Source organism: Quercus suber, unplaced genomic scaffold (assembly GCF_002906115.3).
Source record: "Quercus suber isolate HL8 unplaced genomic scaffold, Cork oak 2.0 scaffold_1047, whole genome shotgun sequence".
NCBI classification, from domain to species: Eukaryota; Viridiplantae; Streptophyta; class Magnoliopsida; order Fagales; family Fagaceae; genus Quercus; species Quercus suber.
Genome location: NW_027070457.1, coordinates 28,226 through 51,768, shown reverse-complemented (window position 1 = coordinate 51,768; position 23,543 = coordinate 28,226). Strand labels below are relative to the sequence as shown.

Genomic DNA, 23,543 nt, shown 5'->3' with positions numbered 1-23,543 from the left:
GGCGCCGACCCATCTCGCCGATCTCCCCACCCATTCCGCCAAAACACCCATCTCGCCGATCAGACCCAAGCTTTGGATTTCATCATTGAAGCCGCCGATCAGACCCAAGCTCTGGGTTTCATTCGTCGATCCAAGCTCTGGGTTTCATCATTGAAGCCGCCGCTTTCTTCCTCCGCCCAATGCTTTGGTTTTCCGTCGATCCAAGCTTTGGTTTTTTTTTTTTTTTTTTTTTTTTTTTTTTTTGCATTGCGTGAATTTGATTGCCGTGGTGTGGGTGTTGCCTGGTGGGTCGGGTGGGTGTTGGCTTGGTTGATTTTTTTTTCTTTGTTACAGGCTGTGGTGGTGGTGGTGGTGGTGGTGGTTGTTGTGGGTGTGGCTGATGGTAGAGTGGGTTTGTTTTGTGGTGCTGTGTTGGCGGTGGTTGTAGCGTGCTTTGTGGTGCTGTGGGTTTTTTTTTTTTTTCTCTGCTGTGGACTGGTGGTGGTGGTGGTGGTGGTGGCGGCGGCTGTGGCTGTGGCGGTGGCTGTGGCTATGGTTGAAGGTAGAGTGGTTGTGGTTGGTGCTTTGGTTGTTATTTTTGGGTAGTAGGATATATTATTTTATTGTAGTGATTATATTATTTTATTGTGATGTGTGTATTATTTTATTGTGTTAAAAGCTAAAATAGATCCACTGCTGTAGCATGTGTGTAGCTAAAATAGATAAAGTGACTTTTTGTGTAGCTAAATAGCTAAAATTTTGCCACCACTGCTGTGAGTGCTCTTAGAGCACTCACATTGGTGAAACTAAATAACTATTTTAGCTTCACCAAAATACAAAAATAGCTCTACAATAGTGAAGGTATAGCTAAAAAATTTAGCTTCAGAGCTATAGTACGCAGCTATTTTTGGCTATAGCTTGAAGTTAAAAAAAAAAAAAAATTTATTACACTTCTCTTTTTCTCTCATTAAACAAACATTTCCTCCTCTCTCTCTCTCCGGCTTCTCTTCTTTCTTCTTTCTTCCTCCTCAAATTTTTTTTCTTCTCTTTAGCTTGTCGGCCAGCTCCTTTATCGTCGATCTGTTCTGTCAATCCAGCTTGCCAACCCACCCCAAGCCCATCGCTAATCTATTCCGCCGATCCAGCTTGCTGACCCACCCCAAGCCCCATCGTTGATCTCCCCAAGCCCCATCACCAATCTGTTTTGCTGATGTGTATTGTGTTGATTTTTTATTTTATTTTTTTGTGATTGGTGATTTTTGATTTTGTTTGTAATTGGTGATTTTGTTTAGTTTGAGTTAAGGAAAAAGATAAGACTTTGGTTGGTGGTTTTTTCTTTCCTACTGTGGATTGGTGGTGGTGGTGGATGTTTGTGTTGTGCTGCTGTTTTTTTTTTTTTTTTTTTTTTTTTTTGTGTGGATATTTTTATTATTATTTTAATGAGTTATTTGTATTATTTTAATCAAATAGCTAAAAATATAACTCTACTATTGTTGGGTGTGAAGAAATAAAATAAATAAATTAACTTTTGTAAGTACCAAACAGTTATATTTTTTACTTCACAGTTGTAGATGCCCTCATGATGCAAAAGATTTTCAAACTATTGGAACCTTTATTAAGTTGGCCCCATCCTAAATAACTTTAAAAAGTTTTTTATTTGTTCATTAGAGGAATGATTACTTTGCACGTCAAATTAGTATTTTCTTTGTAATAAGAGTCAGGACTTAAGACCCTTGTAGGCTAGCTCAGTGACGAGAGCCAATGTTTTTTTTTTTTTTTTTTTTGATAAACATCCGATCAATACTTTCATTAACTTTGAATAAGGTTACACTGGATAACATCAGTATGAATCTGATCAACAATATTGGGTGGAGTATCTTCAACCCAAATATTACAACCATTCAAGAATTTGGCATGCCTAGCCAAAATGTGAGCAGCTTTGTTGCCACCCCTTCGGACATGAGACATCTCCCATGCATTGAAAGACTTTAGCTCCTTCCTAATTCCATCCACAACCAAACTGATAGAGCTAGGAGGAATGCTCTGCTTCCCTAGCGATTGAACCACCAGCTGTGCATCGCTTTCAATAATAATATCCTTTAGGCCAAGATCCCCAGCAAACACCACACCTTCCTCGACAGCCTTAGTCTCAACTTCCAAAACTCCCAGAGGCAACTCAAACTTTTTACTCATAGCACCCATGATCTCACCCCTCTCATTTCTTATCACTACTCCAATACCACAGCACCGCATCTCATCAAAAATCGCTCCATCCGTGTTCACTTTGTACCAGCCAGGTTTTGGAGGCCTCCACAATGCCGTTGCTGGTACAGGGGGGGTTCATGAGTCTGTAATGCTGGCTGGAATTCTTTCATATAGGCCCTGGCTTCCCTCACTATCACATCGTGTTTTTTTTTTTTTTTGTTTGGGCTAATACATTTTGTGAATCGTCAGTTACAGTGGAGGTGATTTATTGTTGTTGTTTGTGTGCTTTGTAGAGATGTGGAGTTTTGAGCATTTCACTTAATTTGATGCAAGTTCGATTTTTTGTTCCTAGGGAAATCTTAAATCTATGGAAAATGCTAAAAGGATTACCAATTTCAGTACAAAAGGTTTACAAATCGACATATCAGTCAATAGTCAATGTGATTAGGGTCACATATAAAATATAATGTATAGATTTTATTATATTATTTGTTCTTAAAAGTTGACACATTAGTTTGTAAGAACTAAGTAACCTGATCCACAAAGCTCTCACTTTTGCGGAGTTGGGAGAGGTGATTGATAGGCAGTTTTACTCTTCTTTTTTTGGGTGGAGAGGTTGATTCTAGACTCAAACCTTTGCCTGTCGCTTTTTGGTGGAAGGCACTTACAACCATCGCATCAAGGCCTGTCCTCACTAATATTACTTTAAGTTTATTCTAGGGGTAGGTGGCATCAACTTTGCAATGTATGCAATTTCTTCAACAACATATGGGTGAAAGGACAAATTTACTATAAAATTACAACTATTTAGATTCATGGGATGAGAATCAAACTTGGACCAAGTTTTAGCGACAAAAAGTATATTTTAGCTATTTTAGCCAAAACTATATGTTATGCAAGTTTTGAACTTTGAATTCACTTCTCAAGTGTTTTAATATTTGTAAAGATAAAATAATTGCTTAGATAATTAACTGACAAACTTAGAAGGAATCCTTCAACCCACTATGTGGTGAAGATCGCCACTCTTGCTTTTAGTCATGAAATTTTTTTCTATAAAAAAACTTGTCTATAGAAATCATGACATATGTATAGTAATGTGAATCGTTTATATGACCCATTGGTTCATGTCGTTAAAATATGTTAGGAACTCAATTTGGATTTGGGTTCCTTGAGTTGATTCAAGTGGATTCTTGAGATTTGGAATTGAATGCTAGAGTTTAGGGTTTAAGAGCCCTTGGGTTTCACTTATTGCTTAGAATTGGGATGGTTTTGGTGTTTGATGTGAGTCTTGAAGTGGAATGACCAAATGAGATTAGGTATAAGTGAAAATCACTTATAGGGTTTTGGTTAGTATGGAATTCATGGATGGATTGCATTCAAATGTTGATGGGTTGAATGATTTGTGACTACATTGAGAGAGTCACCACCCACAAGAATGAGACTACTTCTAGGGAGTCTCTACCTCAAAAGAGAAAGACTAGAGAAAAATAACAAGAAACTAAGCCACAAAAGGATTCTTAGCAATCAAGGATTAATTCATATATTTATATTACTCAAGCCTTATTCTAATTGGCGAGACATGGCTCACTAATTAGGCATGTGCCCTTAAGAATATTCACAAGTGATTAATGTGTTGCATGTACACTAACCCTAATGTAATCTTCTTGTAACTAACTTTTGAACTAACTTCAAGAATCACTCCTAGCTTGAGTTACACGTTTTATTGAGCTCATGATTGGCCACTCAAGGTTATCCCATGTGTATGGTAGTTAGGAGAAGTGTCATGCCAAGTTTGAAGCCAAAGGAGCAAGGAGCTGATTGGCACTATAATTTAAGGTGGAATTGCCCGGTGCACCCAAACTAGGGTTTTTCCTCCTTTTTCAACTTCGCTTGAGTTCCTAACAATATATACATGGGTGACCATCTAAATCATTATGTAATGGATTAGAGAAGTTTCCTTGTGATACCCCAAATTTTATGGATTTGATTGGAATGGATGAGTTTGTTGTGTCGGTGTGTGCTGAGTCTTACATTAGTTGTTTACTAAGTAGATTTTGGCTAAGCCCTAATTGTAACTTGACTAGTCCTTTCGGTAAAACTTAGATGTAACTAATGCTTTCCTTGGATCATCGCAGATGGTATCATAGCCAACCTAGAAATGTCATTTGACTTGAGACACTACAACATAATATGGGTCCTGATAAGGATGTTAAGAATTTAAGCGGGGGTATTGTGATAGCCAATCTTGTGTGGATTTGAGCATATGAGTGTGTGTTATGTGGGTGTGTGATGAGTTTTGCATTGGGTGTTTATTAGGTAGATCCATAGTTGTTAAAATGTGTATTGTGAGTCAATTTTTCCTCTTTTTTTTTTTTTTTTTGGGTATATATTGTAAGTTATACTACAGTTTGTAGAAAATTTTGGATATGCAAAATAAAACTATAGAAGGTATATTTATTATAAACATGGGACGGGACATTATCAACCAATGACCAATTTAATAAACACTTATAATAAACTAACATTTATATATATATATATATATAGATCTGATGTTTGGAATTCAGTGGGTGGTGCCAAGGACTGTTGCTTCTCTTCTTTTTTCTCTTTGATTTTTTTTTTTTTTTTTTTTTTTTTTTTTGTGATTGTTTCAAGTACAGTTTGTTCACCATTGTGAACAAGATGTACTTTTATTCAATGAAACTTCCAATTACCTATATAATATATATATATATATATATATATATATTAGACATGGGATAATTATTATGTATAAATACACGTTTGTTATATGGGACTAATTATTTATAAGTCAATTAGTTATATATTTTTTAATAACATAGCAACCTTCTTAAAGAAGGGCCCATTGATTTGCCTCTAGCTGGTAAAACTTGTGGGTAATTCAAGGGCATCCACCCTTGACGGTCCAAGCAATTTATGCTCATGCCTAGGAGCAAGTTATATTAAACTAATATAACAAAAATAAATAATTAGATTAATTTGTGAGTACACTTGGCCTAAATCTATTTCCTTAAAATGGATAATGCATGCCCATTATCCATTAATACAAAGTAGTCCAATATAGAGTTTCTTAATTTGCAAAATGAAAAATAAAAAATACTGATAAGAGTACATCTAATCTAAAGATCTAAACCGGACATTGAAGAGAACCTACTACCTAGGACCAAGAGTGCCTCTTATGTTATGGTTACTCTTGTGATCTCCATGGATTATAAGGAATAAAAAAGGATGAGAGGAGACAAAAGGGCGAGAGAAGGAGAAAAGAGAAGAAAAGTGAAACAAGAGAGGAGAGAAGACAAAATGGGGACTTTGAGGGTTAGAGAGACCGCGAGAGAAAGAGGATTGAACTTGAAATTGAAAAGCATGTGTATTCCAAATTTTGTATGGAGAGAGAGGTAATTAATATGGTTATTTTATAGAGCTCAACCAAGTGGCCCAAGAAACTTGTAATACAGTAAGTCCAACAACTTGTTGGACTTTGGTCAAATCACAAATATTAGCTAAAGCCCAGTATAAATACACTTGTTTATGTATTGCACAATATGTTTGATTTGATATGCATATTTGTTTTTTTCGTTTCATGAGCATGCTTGATATGCACGTACAATACGACACTTTTTTCCTTCAGTTTGATATGTTTAAATGATAGATATCGTGAATCTTCTGATGCTAACTACTATTAATAGATTTTTTTAAAAATTTTTTTATATAGGTAATTGAAATTTATTAAAAATCAAAAAGTGTATGCAGGAGGTATACAAAACAAAGAAAAACAGAAAAAGCAAAACAAGAATAGAAAAGGAAATGCATGAAACCAGCCGTAATATTAACGACACAAAAGTATAGTGTCTAGAAAGCGGATATACGATGCAAAAGTATCCCAGCCCTTGGGTTAGTGCTTTCCTTGGGTTGTGACCTAGAAAGCACCGACGCGGCTCCGGAGGAGCCGCACCCGCGTCGGACTCGGCGGGACGCGGCGACGAGGGAGGGACGCCGCAGACCGCGCGTCCGTGCCGCGTCGGGCCGTGTCCTGCCACGTGGATCCGCGTCGGACTCGGCGGGACGCGGCGACGAGGGAGGGACGCCGCAGACCGCGCGTCCGTGCCGCGTCGGGCCGTGTCCTGCCACGTGGAGCGCCGGACTCGCGCCGACTCGGCTTCGACGAGCGCCGATTCGTGCCGAACCAGACCGATTCGCGCCGAATCAGATCGTCTTCTTCCTCTTTTTTTTTTCGCGAGCCCAGCAAGAACAAAAATAAAAAGAAAAAAATGTATGAACTGGGAAGGGGAGTGACGGAAGAAACGAAGCAGAGGAAGACGAAAGAAGAAAAAAAAATGTAGAAAGGAAGAAACGAAGCTGAGGAGAAGAAAAAAAATGTAGAAAGGAAGAAGAACGAAGAAGACAAAGAGATGTTTTTTAAAAGGTGTGGACGTGTGGTGTAGATTAGGCTTTGGAAAATGGAAGCCTTGGGAAATAAAATAAAAAATATAAAAAAGGTAAAATTGATATTCTGAGGAGACCTAACTTAACGTGTTGTTGACTTGTTGGCACTGAGTGGCAGGTGAATAGAGAATAAAGATAAAAATATTAATTTTGTGGGTTTTATTTAATTTATGTATATTATATTTGAGTTATTATTTATTATTGTTCTTAAATTTAGTATATGTATATATAATGTGAAAAAGTATACTTAGTAATATATTAAAAATATAAATAAAAATAATTTTAATAATTTTTTAATCGCCAAGTCCCGCCGCACCCGCACCCACCTTTTTCAAAAACCGCACCCGCACCCGCACCCGCACCCGCACCCGCACCCGAGTCTCAAAACGCACCCGTGCTTCCTAGGTTGTGACATTCCTCCAAATCAGTTTTAGTAAAATAGATAAGCAATGCTTACTGAAACTATCATGTTGGGCTTGGTTGAGTGGAGATTGGATCTAGTTCCTGACTTTCTGTTGGGTTGGCAATAAGCAGCCTTATTGGTGATGAGATCTCCACATTAGTTTGGTGTTTGAGGTTTAGGCATATGCTAATTTGTATTTAAGCTTAGGTTATGGCAATAATGATGTTTAGTTGCTGGTTTTTGGGTTGGCCTGCCAGGTAATGCGTTTACAGGTTTATTTGAAATTGTTGGGTGTAATTGACATGCTAAAGGACTTGGACTTTATAAATAGGTTATTCCTTATTAAGCCCCCCATGTAATCCAGTCTTTTGTTCAATATGGTGTTCATGAATATCCTTTACCAATTACCATTGTGTGGGAAAATGTGATGGGAGTTGGTTTAACAGTGAGCTTCATCATTTAGAAAACTACTGTCACATTAAATCACAAGCTTACACGTTTCTTATAAGAAAAAACTTTAATGGTATTTTTGTGTGTTCTCTCCTGGCTTTTTTTGATAGCCAAAACTGGTATACCAATGATCTTGTGTCCATGCAGGCACACCCCTTTGCAGATAATCCATATTTTTGGCAATTTCATGAGAATATGGTCAGTTTACTCAATGTACCGCTATTTGAATCAGACGGGAGCACCAGTCATACTTTTTCTCTTTTGTTGTCTGGTCCCTGCATCAATCCTTTTTCTACTATTGCAAAAACCTTGGAAGGGCAGGCCACTCTCAAATCAGCAGGTTGAGTAAAGAACATCCACATCACTGTGAACTACATACAAAAGGCATCAAAGAAATTTACTGATATGATTGGTTTTATATATTCCTTATGAAGTTCCATTTTCTTTTCAGGTAGTGCCTTCTATAATAAATGGTGGCATAACTGCTTTATACTTCATTATGTGGGGAAAAGGCCTCAAATCATGTGGACCAGTCAGGTAGGGCTTTTAATGCTTGAGGAAGACTTCAACTCTCTTGAGTGTTTTGAGTGCCTACTTATTAAGAACTTGTTCAATTCTCCTTCCTTACCCCCCCCCCATGTGAAGGGTCAGTTTTTGCCATTTGTTGGAGAACATAAGAGAAAGCATTGTAATAAAATTGAGTTGAAATAAAAAATATATGGTGTCTATGTTGCTCCTTCCCTTTGGATAAGCAATGCTTTTGGCAAGCCCAAAAAGCCATCTTTTTGGGTTTTTTGAGCTTATTTGTGTGGGCCCACACCAAAAAAAAACTTTCTTCCCTCCTTTTCCAAAATACTATCATCAAATAAGTAATCAACAAAGCGTATCCAAATGCACTTGAGGTCCCTCAAATCTGTTTTTGTGGCTGTAGGCATTTGATGTTTTTCTCTACTTACATCACTTTCCCTGAACTACTGTTTTTTGGTTCTTTCATTTTCTTTGATTGTTCTAAATGTGTGTTCTTTCTTGATTGTAGTCTCTATTATTAGTAGTTACCATTGATTTTGCTGTATATGTGCTAGAGCTATATTGGCAGAGTATTCTGGTGCTGTTCTTGGGGTATTGTCTGCAGTGTTATATGGGCGGAGAGGCCATCTTTGGAAGAAGGTAGCTTTCTCTAATATGTTTAATTATCATGGTTTTAGTTTAGTGAGCAATGTTCTTCATATCTCTTAAAAGCTTTTATCTTAGAGTACATAGGTTTTGGCTTCATGCCTGACATGTTTCTTCTGTGACTCAGATCAAATTGATATCGGTCTCTTTAAGATCTACTAGTCATATCTGCTTCAAGATCTTTTATCCAATGCTTAACATGGAGATAGCCATATGCATTGTCTGGCCCAAATTGTTGGTCCTCTATTCCATTTTGGAATGTTCCAAAATGTAGTCCTCTATCAGAAGTCAAAAAATTAATTTCCTAGCTTACCCTTTTATTTTATTTAAAATTTAATACCATTCTTTTTTCTGGAGTTTAAATTAAGGAGGGTAATTTTGGAAACTTGTACCATTTTAACAAAAAGACACGCATTAAATGATGCTCCTTTATAAAGTTGGATTTTCTAAACAAGACCAATGTTATGTGGCAAAGGTAGTATTGGGATTTTTTTGCAATTTAACACCATTTTGCTAATAATTTCGTTAGTTAGCACGTTTCCGAAACTATTTAGGAAACTAACATCTCGAGTCTAATAAACTCAAGTTTGCCGTGGGAAATCGAGTCTAACACACTCGATTTTTACAAATCTTAGACGATTTTTAAGGATCTCAGAGAAGAAGAAGAAAGACGGAGAAGAAGAAGAAAGAAGAGAAGAAGATCTGAAGAAAGGAGACCCACGGAGAAGAAGGGAAGGAGACCCATAAAGAAGAAAGAAAGGAGACCCATGGAGAAGAAGAAGAAGAAGAAGAAGAAGAAAGAAAGAAGACTCACAGAGAAGAAGGAAGAAGGAAGAAGGAAGAAAGAAAGAAAATAAGAATAAAGAAAGAAGAGGGACCCCACGAAGGAGAAGAAGAGACCCACGAACCTAGCACAAGACTGAACTCGAGTTTCTAACACTCGAGATGCTAGTTTGCAAAATAGTTTTGCAAACTTGACAACTAACTATAGAGTAATGCTTAAGACACAGAAAAGTGCACAACTTTGTGCCGCAAATCGCCACGTGATGAGTTGTAATTGGTGCAGGTGTGTCCTCACATGGTCTACTATTACACTTAACACCAATCACAACTCGCCACGTGGCAAGTTGTGGCACAAAGTTGTGCACTTTTCTGTGTCCTGAACATTACTCCTAACTATATAGTTACTAAAATATTGTTAAATGCCAAATTTCCCGGGTAGTATTGTGTCGGTTGAGTAATTAAGAGTAGACAACATGGACTGGTAGGAGTATTGGACATTCTTTTGCAATCAAGCTCTAGCTTTAAGTAAAATATTTACCTAATGAAGCAACATATGAGATGACTTTGCCAGTGATTTCTTATCAATGATAATAATGGGAGATAATAGATATCATTTATTTAAATATAGATTGGAAGAAAATAGATGTTTTTTCTTTAAATACTCAGATGGATTTTTCCTCATCTTTTACCAGGTAGGTGGGCTTATTGCAATGTTGGCATCTTTCTACTTACTAGCTCAGGGGTGGGCCATGGCAACATTTTCTCCATTCTATATCCTCTTTTACATAATTTTTTATTCTCAAACTTGAATTGTATCAAGCTAGTGTCTTCTTTCATGTGTTTCAGTATCTGCTTGAACACTTTCTTTGACCCTTTAATCATTTCTTTCGATGCGTTTTTTGTTTGTTTGTTTGTTTGTTTATTGTGAATGATAAGCATTGTTGTTATTGTGAACTTAACCTGGAATTACCATGGAAAGATAGCCCTGATGCTGAGGTTCAGACAGAGCAAGTGTTGGGTATGAAAGAAATGGCAGTTCCCATTTTTGCTGGAATCTTATCGGCTTTGAGAAGAGTGATTGCACGCCGTGTTTCTCTCAAGGTGTTGATATTGAGCTAAATGCAGTTGTCTTTTGCATTCCCTCTAGACCCATTTATTTCGAGTACAATTTTTTCCCTTTTGTAATTGATCTAAGCTACTTAATATTCATTAAAGTATTGATTTTAACCATTTTCTGCTTTCAGAATCAACTTAAAAGGCGGCTTCATGCCATAACTATTGCTTCTGCAACGTGTTTTCTATTTCCTGCGGCCATGTGGAGCACAATCGTAGTAAGTCTTATATTACTTCGTTATCTCTTTTTCTTTTTTCTTTGTAGTTTTTTTCCTAATCTCCTTCACCCTCTGCTTATTTATTTATTTATTTTTTTGGGTACATTTAGGGATCACCTTCTGGTAGCAGTGTGGAGCTGCCATTCTCTACCTGGGCTTTTTTGAGCACTAGTTTCTTTGGAATTATCTTGATATTCTATGTCGACAGTATAGCAGAAGAAAGGTACCTCACATTATAATCTCCTTAATGCTGCTCTGTCTATTACAATTTGTGTTTATAATTATGCAAACACACGGGTGTGAAAGAGTGATTTGATTAATATTGAAGGAGCAAATAGGGCAAAAGGAGGCAAAACAAGTTTTGAGGAAAGACTTGGTTGTTAGAGGTAAATGGGGACATGGCCCTAGATGGTGCCAAGTGGTGTAAAAGGATCCATTTAGCCAGCCCCAATTTGTTGAAATTAAGGCTTACTTGTGTTGGTTTGAGTTGAGTTGCATGGAAAGAAATATGCATATTTGTATGCTTGTCAATGTAGCCCTTCAAGCTTTTTAGATTAAGAGATTTGACATCCCACCCTTTAATAGGCTACTCATTGTAAAGTTCAATCATTTTAATTTCATTCTATTTGTTTTGATGTTGTAAATTTTATAGGGTTTCCCATTTCTAATTTAGTAGTAGAGAATTATCAGAATTGGTCATTACATTGTACTTGGTACAATATGGATTCCTATCAGCCATACATGAAGCGCAGTATGCTTAATACCTTTTTTTTTTTCTAACCTTTTTCTACCTTGGAAAGATCTCTGTATTTATTGACAAGACCATTCCTCCCCAAACAACGCCCCCCCGCCCCCCCCCCCCCCCCCCGGTTTCAATCACCTTTATTGTTATTGTGCTTAGTCTGTTGGGGATCCATGGTGGACCCAAAATTTTGGGACTAAGGCTCAGTTATTATTGTTACTTATAAACTATGATTATAAGTTTGTGTATGAACACCACTGTTCTATTTAAACTTCAGTTGTTTTATTTAGGATAAATTACAAATTACATCCCCTAAATTTGACCTGTTTTCAATTCAATCCTTTAAGTTTTTGTTTGGTTTTTAATTATTGTATCATTTCAGTCCTCTAACATTATTTTGTTTTCATTTAGTGCTTCCATCTAGTTCTCCAATCTTGTTGTCAGTTTTAATAATTTTCACTTTCCAAAAACGTCATTTTGGTAGACTTAAAAATGCAGATTGGCGGAAGGACTACATTGGAAACAAATTGAAGTTAAAGGATTTAAAATGAAAAAAAATGAAACTTAGAGGATTAAATTGAAAACAGGTCAAAATTAAAGGGTGTAATTTGTAACTTAGCCTTTTACTTTATTCGTTTGGATAAGTGGAAATATAAGAAAAGATGGGACATGTGATATTCTTTCAAAGATGGAGTGACTTATTGATGAAAAGACGAGGGAGTCATTTGAGATGGTTTGGCAATATGCAAAGGAAAGGAGAGTGACTAATGTACTAGTAAGAAAGAGTGATTTATTANTGAAAACAGGTCAAAATTAAAGGGTGTTATTTGTAACTTAGCCTTTTACTTTATTCGTTTGGATAAGTGGAAATATAAGAAAAGATGGGACATGTGATATTCTTTCAAAGATGGAGTGACTTATTGATGAAAAGACGAGGGAGTCATTTGAGATGGTTTGGCAATATGCAAAGGAAAGGAGAGTGACTAATGTACTAGTAAGAAAGAGTGATTTATTTCAAGTTGGGGGAATGAAAAGTGGGACATGTGATATTCGTTCAAAGATGGGGTGACTTATTGATGAAAAGATAAGGGAGAGTTGTTAAAGATGGAAATATAAGAAAAGATGGAACATGCAATATTCATTCAAAGATGGGGGGTGACTTATCGATGAAAAGATGAGGGAGAGTCATTCGAGATGGTTTGGTAATATGCAAAGGAGAGCAACTAATGTACTAGTAAGAAAGAATGATTGATTCAAGCTGAGGTAATGAAAAGATGTAGAGGAAGATCTAAAATAACACTAGTAGAAGTAGTAAACGAGGACATGTTAATTAAAGAGGCGACAGCAATTATTATTTCGGATATGAGAGAGTGACAGAAAAACACCTGCTGATCCCAAGGTTTTGGGACTAGGCTTTGTTGTTATTTTATTTAATTTGCTTACAACCTGCTTCTTATACACACACGCTCTCTCTTGTACACACACACACACACTGTGGACTTACATTTAGTAGTATATAATGCTTGTAATGCACTGGATTTTACAATTACTTACCAAAAAAGAAGAAGATATGAATTTCTAAAATCTCATTTTTGTGCCTTTTCCATTGACATTATACTTAGCAGACAGTGAGTTGAAATTGATTGGTTTATTTTTCAGAGCTGCTTAAAATCCATTTTCTAATTTATTCTTCACCTATAGTGACAGGGTCTAACCTGAATGATACGAACGACAATTAGGTTTCTGCTAACCCTACTAATTGGGATTTGATAGGTGATATGAATGACAAAAGCAACTTATGGTTTAGCTAAAGATTTGATGACATAGGACAAAACCAAAACTGGTGCAAGACCAAAATTGAAGAACAGACAAATAAAATTAGGAATCAGGAACTATATTTGTTTGGAATAGCAAGAAAGCAAAACCTAGGAATCGATACCTTGGGTTGACTAGAATCAACATGATGGCATGAGTTTAAGAGAATCAATAATGATTTCACATTAGAGATCAGACCTTGGTGCAATGACAAGTGCCCTCTGTCCAAACAATACGTGGTTGGTTCAAGTCTAGAAATTAGACTCTCCAAAGTTGGGGTTAAAGCTGCCTATTGACCACTTCTCCAAACCCTGCCTGAAGCTGGTGCCTTGTGCACTGAGCACAACCTTTTTAATTATGACTCCACTACATGTGTGTGTGTATTGTGTGGAGCTACACACAAACATGCACTCTTGCACCCACACACAAAACTCTCACACTTTAAAGTCTAATGTGATGCGTTCTTTATTTCTGCATGGTGCTTCTTTACAAGTTCTAGAGCAAATGTTATCATTCTTTAAAGATCTTTATGGTTTTAGTATATACTTAAGGGGCTCATAATTGATTGTTGTAACTCTCATATATTTGTAGATTACACATGGTTTTTTCTTCGCCGAGGCATTTGATGGCAGCTGGAGGATGCATCATCATCATGGAGATTGTCTACAAAATGGACTTTTCTTTAACAGGCTTCCTGATTTGCTGCTTAATTTTAGGCTTTGGTATGTATAGAAATTATTTTGTTTAAATTACTAGGGTGAACAATTCATAGGTGCAGAAAGGTGTCTTATTTTTAAAGTCTTTTATTTTTATTTTGGTGTCTGATTGGTGGTTTAATCTTCTTTCATATTAGAATGTGTTGAAATAAGTAACCTTTGTAGTCTGTGCTCTACTGGCTAGGAGTCATATAAAGGTTGGACCATAAAGGTTCAGTTCCAGGGGTGTGTGGTATACTGGTTTACCTCAAATGGCGTTTCCTCCCCTTGTAATAGCAAGGTGGAGTTCATGACCCATTAGGTGTATTGGTAGTAGTATTATATATTCATTTTCATCTTCAGCTTTCATTGATAAAATACTCCACCAAAGATATACAATTTTCTGCAATAGATGAAGCAAAAATACATCTTTTTTAGCAACATTTGTTATTTTCACATTAAAATGTAAAAATAAATATTATGTAAATATTCGATATCACTTGCATCTTCAGCTTTCATTGATAAAAAAACTCCACCAAAGATATACAATTTTCTGCAATAAATGAAGCAATAATACTCTTGTTTAGTAACAGATGTTATTTTCACATTAAAATATAAAACAAATATTATGTAAATATTTGATATCACTAAGAAAAAATATATATACCATAACTGTTTGGACACGTATTGATCTGGAGAAGGTTGAAATCTTGAAGCACCATGCTTCATGCTTGTAATAGCCTCAAGTTTTCATGCAATTTATTTTCAACCAATTAAGAAAATCATAACTGTTCATACGACCTTTTTTTTTTTTTTTTTTTTTTTTTTTTTTTTTTTTTTTTTTTTTTTTAGAATTAAGGGATACTTTACACTTGCTAGTCAGTTTTTATCTTCACTCTTTCTAACTTTGGCTTTATCTCTTAATTGAAAAGAATTATTTCTATTTTATTGTATGACATGCTTTATCGGATAAACTAGCAATAGTCTATCATGGGACTGAAAGACTGAAAACATGAATTTTATTGATTTCCTCAAGGTCACTGAACTCCACATAAGTTGAAGCTGGATAATATAGTATATCTTTCTTATGGATTTAACCTTATGCATCATAGAATGGATAATTTTGAATAATTAATAAAATGGGAATGCAAAGCTTTAATGTATAATTCATCTATAGAGGATTGAAGCATCATGCATATGGACTCAACGTGCAACTTAAACTACTGTTTCCCAAAGATGGAATAGATATCTTTGAAGTAAGATTTATCACATTGCTGGCCTCAATTTCCTTTTGAAACTCACATGGTAGAAGAAGAGGGTCCTTATTATGCGTAACTACCAGCATAAAGATTATTAGTTACTTACAGGAACTGCTGCTTTGTCATTGCATACTTGAAGCTTCTTGTTGGCTTCTCCCTCCCTTTTATCTGTTGTATTGGAACCTCTGAGGAAGGGGTCTTTCCCTTCCTTCTTTGTATTTCCTTTGCTGTATAGTTTTGTTCTTACTGATATAGGGGAAGAAAAGTATGTTAACTATGTAACTAGAAAGGGAAATTAGAGTGAAGCGTAAATGGATTGAGAAAACACCTGTTATGGTCTCAGCATCTGGCATGAATTTGTAAATGATTTAGAAACTTGTGTGACACAGTGCTTTAGTGAGCAAATCTTTATTTCTGCTTCTTTTTTATAGTTAATTTTTCATACGTTATGTGTAAATGTGACTGAATTTGTAGGGATATATGAAGCAACTTCTTTGGAACGTACAAGGAAAGATTCTTTACAAAGTTCTGATTTATCAAATGGGGTGTTAGACGACCAAATTCAGATGTCTTCTCTTCCAACTTGAAGTATGTTTCTTATTTGTTTGCAGACATTTTATTGTTTATGTAATATTGATTGTTATTGTTATGTTTGTCTGTAACTAGGATACTCTTGTAAGTTGGGGGGCTAAGGCCTATCAACAATGTCCATTTGGATTGAAGTATCCAAGAAAATAATGATGAGGGAAGCAGTTGGTTTTAGCAGAAAATTGGTTTTTCACAAGTAATAATAAAGATATGTTTAAAGAAAGGGTTTGAAATGGATAATTAGAGAGATTCAAATAGAACCAGGAATCACGCTCCAAACAAAAATTTAACGGTCAATGTTAATTGATTTTGATATATGAGGAACTTAAGGCAGCATATGTAATAGGAGAAAATTTCAATAAGTAAACTGCTATAGTCTGCTTTTTTTTGTGGGGGGGGGGGGGGGGGGGGAGGAGGAGAGAGGGGAGTTCATGAATTTCTCATCTCTGACCACTCAAATTTTTGTGCAGTTGTCAATCTTTGAGTTTGTTTATATCCAAGCAATTTTGTTGGCAATATGTGTAGCGGCATGTTGGTTCTTTATAGACAGATTGTGATTAGCAGGAAGGAAAAATATATCTTGCATCAGTCATGGGAACTCCTGGAAAATACTTGGTTTCCAAACTGCTAGGAGACACCCAAGCATATTGTTGGTTGTTCAGATATTGATGTGGCATTTTGGGAGATTGAGCAGTGATATCAGTGGCTTTATCATATTGGTCTATACAGTTTCAGTTGTTAAAATTACACTTACCTGCTGAAAGAATATACCTGTACTAACCTAGGATTCTGTGAGGGGTGAGGATAGAATCCTTATCTCGCAATTAGTTGAGTTACAAGGTATCCAAATTGTTGTATATTGAGTGCTACTTACCTCATCAGCCATGTGACGTAATGGACTCTTCTTGTAATTGGGTTTCTTTAGTGTACCAGCACTAGAGAATTATTGATTTTTAATTATTTATTTATTTTCACTCTTATGCAATTGCAAACAATTATTTTTATTTTGTAACATCCTGAAAAAAGTTACGAACGACTCATGTCTCTTTCCAGCGTGCTCTTGACAATGTAGCTATAGCTCTAAATTAAAAAAAAAAAAAAAAAAAAAACACTAGAAATGGAAGACTACATTTGATTGTGTATTTAGAAGGGTAAGAACATGACTGGAGTTGAGCTCTTAAGATTCCATTTTAATTGAAAAGGGCTTTAACATAACTGGAGTTTGGCTTTAAGGATTTTGTTTTAATTGAAGACGCTTTGAGAACCTCTATATTTTTTGACCATATTTTTGGATGTGAAATGTTTACTGGCTGAAATGTATACTAATTTCCCCCTATCTTGATGAGTATGTCTAGACTGATTTACAAGAAAATTGTGGAAAACATAAATCTGCGTACTTGTCAGGTATTTTTTATTTTATTATCTTTTATATTTATATTCATGCTATTTGGAAAATGAAGCAATTTTGTCAATACCATATTAAAGGCCATTTCAATTTTATTAGGGAAATGAAATATTTCGGATTCTATTTATAATTGCCATTTTGGGGATATATATATATATATATGTATGTATGTATATAATAGAAATGTATTAGCTTGAGTAGTAAATACTTTTTTTTTTTTTTTTGAGAAACAAGTAGTAAATACTTTAGGTGATTGTAAATGGAATTTGTAGTTATGATCATTATTATTATTAAACAATACTGAACCGTTAGTGTAAAAACAAATAATGATACCTATAATAATTTGATACCCGAAACATGGTCAAAATTACAGTTGACAATGATATTTACATTGAAATATTAATGCTAGGACCACAACTAAAATTACAACTTTGTTACAATTTGCTCATGTTGCGACTTGTGAGTGGTGGACTTGGTCACTTTTTAATACATTAGTAATTTTTTTTTTTTTGGAGAAGAAATATATAACTTTATTAATGCAAAAACTTAAGGGATTACATCAATGTGAACTAAATAAGCAATGTTTGGTGGCACCGACTCCATCCAAACTAAAAGGGGGAAAGATTTCCTTGCTCTTTTGGCTAAGGCAAGAGCCACAACGATGCCCTACCGCCTAGTATGAGAGGAGTGGGCTTGAAACAAACTTGAAATGGACTAGCAGTCTTTTATGATGTGCCCGATACAAGAGCGATCTGAGCTACCTCCAGATATTGCCTTTAATACTATTTCAAAATCACCTTCAATGACAACCCGTTGTAGACCCAATTCTGTAGCAAATAATACTGCTCGCCTAGTTGCCAAGGCCTCCAAGACTTCCACACTATCTGGCTTAGTGATTTTTTCTACTAAAGATCCCATCACTTCCCCTTTTTCGTTCCTTATCACAACTCCTAATCCTGTTTCACCTAAGTCCTTCAACAAAGCTCCATCATATTAGCTTTGTAAAAATCTGACATCGGTGGTTTCCATTTCACTCTAGTAGGAATTGCCATGGGGTGCTTCAGTGTTGCCTTGGTCTAATACTCAGTGAGAGTACTTTGTGTTGCTTCATAGATCTTACCAACAAGGATGCATGGTTCATTAGCTCTGTTTTTGTCCCTTAGAAGCCAAATGTACCAAGCCACCACCATGAAAAGCTCCAAATTTTCATGCTGTAACTCCACCAAGCCTACCAGATTCGAGAAAGACGAGATACCTTGCACAATATTTCGACTAGCTTGAAAGTTAAGGCCCCATGCTGGCTGAATGGCAGTTTCTTCATGTTGTCCACGAGCTACAAACTGGAGAATCCACCACCCTGCGACAGTATAAATTCTGTAGCGTTGGTAAGGCTTCAGAACAGGCCCTCCAGCAAAAAAACATCATTTTATTTGGAATGTTTAACTTCCAAATACGATTCCCAAACGCCTTCGTTCTTGCTGGGTTTGAGCTCGACGCATCTTCGGATTTTTCTAGCTCACAAAGGAGTTGGTAACCTGTTCTGACTCTGTAGGATCCATCCTTGCTGCGTGGCCAGATATCATGTCATCTTGGGCTATTTTGCAAATTAGAATGGACAGAATTTTTTGTATAAAAAAAGGAGCAACACCATTTTGCAGCAGCTCTACATTCCATTCTCTCGATTCCGGGTCAATCATGGAGGAGACTTTAGCTTCATTGAGTGCTTCTGCGTTGCTAGGAATAGCTGTTGTTGGAAACTAACCTGGTATCCAGTTTATGAAATAGCCGAATATGATTCCCATCCCCAACTCTCCATTGCATTCCCTTCTGAATCACCTCCCTTGCCTTCCATATACTCTGCCATGCATAAGACCCTTGAGATTTTTTTGCTATGAACACCAAACCTGATGGAAAAAATTTAGTGCTGAACATTCTATAGAACAGCGACGACCTGTCAGTATGCAGCCTCCACCCTTGTTTGGCCAACATCGCCTCATTGAACTTGACCAAATCTTTGAAACCCAACCCTCCTTCAGTTTTGTGTTTGCATAATGTCCCCCAATTTTTCCAATGTATTTTCCTGCGATCTCCACACTCCCCCACCAGAATTTCCAGATAAGCATTTCAATATCATGATATAAACCCACCGGCAGCTTGAAGCAACTCATTGCATAGGTGGGCATGGCCTGCACTACTACTTTTAAGAGCACTTATCTTCCGACTTGGGAAAGTAATATCTCTTTCCATCCTTGTAGCTTGTTCCACACCCTTTCTTTTATATAATTGAGACTTGCTTTCTTCTTCCTTCCAACTACTGCAGGTAACACAAGGTATTTCTCATACTCCCTTATTTCCGGCACTCCTAGGAAATTAATGGTCTCTTCCTTTGTCTCCTTGGCAACAGCCTTACTGAAAAAGAGTGGTTTTTCCTTGGTTAATTTGTTGCCTTGAGGCTTGTTCATAAACCACCAAGATGCCTTGTATTACTTCCAACTCCATCAATCTTGCTCGACAAAATAACTAGCTGTCATTTGCAAAAAAGAGGTGAGTAACTTTGGGACCTCTTTTGCACAAGGAATATCCTCAAATCTGGTTGTCTTGGCTGCCCTTTATAACATTCTATTCAGCCCTTTGGAACACAATAAGAATAAATGTGGAGAGAGGGTTGCCTTGTCGGATTCCATGTGTTGGGACTATGTTTCCTTTCGGTTCACCATTTGCCAAAATTGAAAAAGAGGTTGAACTAATGCAATTAAAAATGAGTTTTATCCAAGTCTCACAAAAACCCATTTTTCTCATGACGTCCGTCAAGAATCGCCACTCCACTCTATTGTAAGCTTTGCTCATATCCAATTTCAGTGTCATAAAGTCTGATTTTTTTGACTTTTGAATCTTCATGTGGTGGAGCATCTCAAACGCTATCAAAATATTATTTGAGATAGCCTTGTCAGTTTGAAACGCACTTTGAGATTTGGAGATGATATGGGGAAGGACTTTTTTGAACTTGTTTGCAATAACTTTTGACACAATCTTATAAATAGTATTACATAATGCAATAGGTCTAAATTCCGAAACTTTAGTTGGACTTTTAATTTTAGGAATTAAAGTAATATAAGTGTGATTTATTGAGGCTGGGATAGAACCTGTGTTCAAGCAGGTCAGCAATGCTTGAGAGATTTCCTCCCTAATACTCGGCCAAAATTTTTGAAAGAACAAGGGAGGTAAACCGTCGGGCCCAAGTGCTTTCAGAGGCTCCATATACTTTAAGGCTTCATCCACTTTGTCTCTCACATATTCTGCCATGAGCATGGTGTTCATCTCGTCCGTAATCACCTTTGGCACCATTGCCAAAACTTCCTCCAAGTGTTGAGGTGTGGTCGAAGTGAACAAGGACTGGTAATAATGGACCAGAATCCTAGAGATTTCTTCCTCATCTGAACACACTACCCCCTTTGAATTTTCCAATTCCACAATTTGGTTTCATCTAAATCTGTGAAAAGCACGGCTGTGGAAAAATCTAGTGTTTTGATCTCCCTCATGCAGCCATAGGGTCCTAGATCTTTGTTTCCACATCTTCTCTTCCTTAATCAGCAGCCCCTTTGATTCCCACTTCAGCTTTCGCACTCTGTCCATTGTGCCGCCCTGAATTTCCCTTTCCTTCGCCTATTTTAATTGTTTTTTTTTCTCTGCCAAAGCTGTTAAGATACTAGCTAGCTGTACTTACTGTATGTACTGTATGATGTATTGCGTTAGTACTGCATTAGCACTAGTATTGTTGGGAATTAGTTAATAAAGCAATTAGTTAGTTAGGAAGCAACTGGTTAGTTAGTGAGGCTGTTGAGTCAGTTAGGTGAAGTGTGGCTGACAGGTGTTGTATATAAGCTACAGGATTGAATAATAAAGGATATGAAAAGAATTAACCAAACACTTTCCCTTTCTGAGTTCTCTTAATCTCTCTCTCTCTCTCTGGAGGTAGTTCCCTCGAAGTAACAAATCACACTCTCCATTATCAGTCCTTTCCACTCTCGTTTTCTTTATTTTTCTTTGATTTTCTGATTAACCAAACACCTAACAAAAGCCCTTGTGATATTGCCGAAGGCAAGCCTACTCCACCTACTTAACCTTGCTTGGCAAATCTTAATTTTTTCTTCCACTTGAACCATCAGTCTGCCACTCACTTGCTGCCTCCAAACTGAGTCCATAATGTCTCTACACCCATCATCCTTTAACCACATTTGTTTGAATCGCCATAGCTTCTGCCTTTTCTTTGGTACACCCATTGGAAGGATGAACAATGGTTTATGATCTGACGACCCACATTCTAAATGGAGGACTTTTGTTGCTGGAAATCTTGCCACCTAATTTGTGGTTGCTATAGCTTTCTCCAACCTTTCCCATATCGTATACCCCTCCTCATGACCATTGCACCATGTGAATTTATTTCCTACAAACCCCAAATCTTGAAATCCACATTCATCCAATACTTCTCTAAACTCCTCCATTTGTTTGATTGGCCTTAAAAGGCCTCCCAATTTTTCATGAGCTCTGCAAATCTCATTGAAATCTCCTGCGCATAGCCAAGGCATCAAATATTTACTCTTCAATTGCCACAGCTTTGCCCATGATTCATGGCGCTTAGAAGTGTCCGGCTTTCCATAAAAGCCTGTATACCTCCATTCGCCTTCCTTGCCTTTGTTAACTATTGCATCAATATGATTTATTGAATAAGTATCCACAGAAAGGTCATACTCTGCTTTCCAAAAAATCGCTACACCACCACCTTGATTTTCTTTTGAGACTTCAATCAAACCACCAAACTTGTATCGAACCTTAATTTTTTCCAACCTTGCTTTATCAAGCCATGTTTCGGTCAAGAACATGACTGAGGGATCTTGTGCCCGGATCAAGTCTCCACGCTCCTAATCTGTCTATGAGTTCTCAAACCCATGATAGTTCCAACATAGGAGGCTCATTGTCCTTGGCCGGGCTGGGATACAGCCTCTGCCAATACAAAGAGTTTATCTTGATCCTCATGGTAAACTTGCCTTCGTTTATTTTAGTACTCATGTCCTTCAGCTTCAGGGCCTGATCGTTTGAGGGGGGTAGAGTGCAACGCCTCCTGTTCCTTGGGAGTTTGTTTTCTCTCCAACCTCTTCCACTTTGGTGCTGTGTAGGTTTCAGTCTCACTGAATACTTGATTGTGGTTTTTTCCTTTGTCCACGTCATTGGCGTGCTCCTCATCCTTTTATCTTGTGAAATTATTTGTTCGGGTGGACTTTGGGTGGCCACTTCATTTGTTTCCGTTTCAGAATTAAATACCTTTTCCTTGTCAGCTACTGGCCCTTGATTTCCTCCCTTGCTTGTTTCATACCGCAATAACTCTTGATCAATTTCCATGATTTTAGCATTAAAGTACTCGTCCTGATATTTTGTGTCCTTCCTTATTGGGATTGCAGTATCATTATCACCAATAATTTGAGTAACCGTTGCCCTACTTTTAACGTTTCCCATTGATTGCATAGCATTCGATTCTTGTTGCTACGTTTCAGAGTTGCTGGCACCGTGAGCTCTGTCTTGTTTCGCCGGAGTTGAGTTCCCCCGCTGCATATTGCTAGCAGCTCTCTCCTTTTGTTTGGATTCATAGAACCCAAGAACCACCATTATAGAATTATTTTTACTTGACATTGGGGCTGCCCGAATCCAGGGGCCATACTGTTGATCCGCTTTAGTCAATGAAGCATTGCTCTCTATCAACAGATCGCAATCCTTGTCGAAGTGGTTCAGACATCCGCACCAGTAACAGATATTGGGGAGGCGTTCATACTTGAAGGAGACCCACCCTTTAGAGCCATTTTCCAATGAAATAACTTTGCCTCTACAAAGTGGGAGAGATACGTCCTCCCTAACACGGACTCTCATGACACACCCCTTGTCAACCTCTACATCACTCAAGTTTTTGTTCACCACCCCCACTGCTGCACATAGTTCTTCAGCCACCCTACGACTTAGATAGCATAAGGGAATGTCATGTACTTGCATCCACAGAGATACTTGGTCGAAGACTAACTCACGTACCGATATGCTATAGTCATATCTTTTGATTAGCACCAAATGTTTGTCGAAGCTCCATGGTTCGCCTTCAAAGATTCTTTCCACTTCCTCCTCATTGTCAAAAGTAAACAATACAATGTGGTTTCCAGCATTACATACCTTAAAACCATTAACAGATCTCCAAATGGCATTGAACGTTC

At 37.0% G+C, this 23,543-nt stretch overlaps 1 protein-coding gene across 1 annotated transcript in view; it reads left to right on the top strand.

Annotated features, from left to right (window-relative positions):
* LOC111999544 (uncharacterized) overlaps nucleotides 1-16,865 on the top strand; it is a 21,966-nt gene extending 5,101 nt beyond the window's left edge. Inside the window, exons 2-11 of the mRNA XM_024031675.2 lie at nucleotides 7,649-7,841; nucleotides 7,953-8,038; nucleotides 8,584-8,668; nucleotides 10,150-10,228; nucleotides 10,428-10,558; nucleotides 10,702-10,788; nucleotides 10,899-11,011; nucleotides 13,937-14,067; nucleotides 15,774-15,887; nucleotides 16,358-16,865. Coding sequence (XP_023887443.1) covers nucleotides 7,649-7,841; nucleotides 7,953-8,038; nucleotides 8,584-8,668; nucleotides 10,150-10,228; nucleotides 10,428-10,558; nucleotides 10,702-10,788; nucleotides 10,899-11,011; nucleotides 13,937-14,067; nucleotides 15,774-15,886 — 1,018 coding nt within the window. The 3' untranslated portion in view covers nucleotide 15,887; nucleotides 16,358-16,865. The remainder of the gene's footprint in view (nucleotides 1-7,648; nucleotides 7,842-7,952; nucleotides 8,039-8,583; nucleotides 8,669-10,149; nucleotides 10,229-10,427; nucleotides 10,559-10,701; nucleotides 10,789-10,898; nucleotides 11,012-13,936; nucleotides 14,068-15,773; nucleotides 15,888-16,357) is intronic.
* Nucleotides 16,866-23,543: the final 6,678 nt, after the last annotated feature.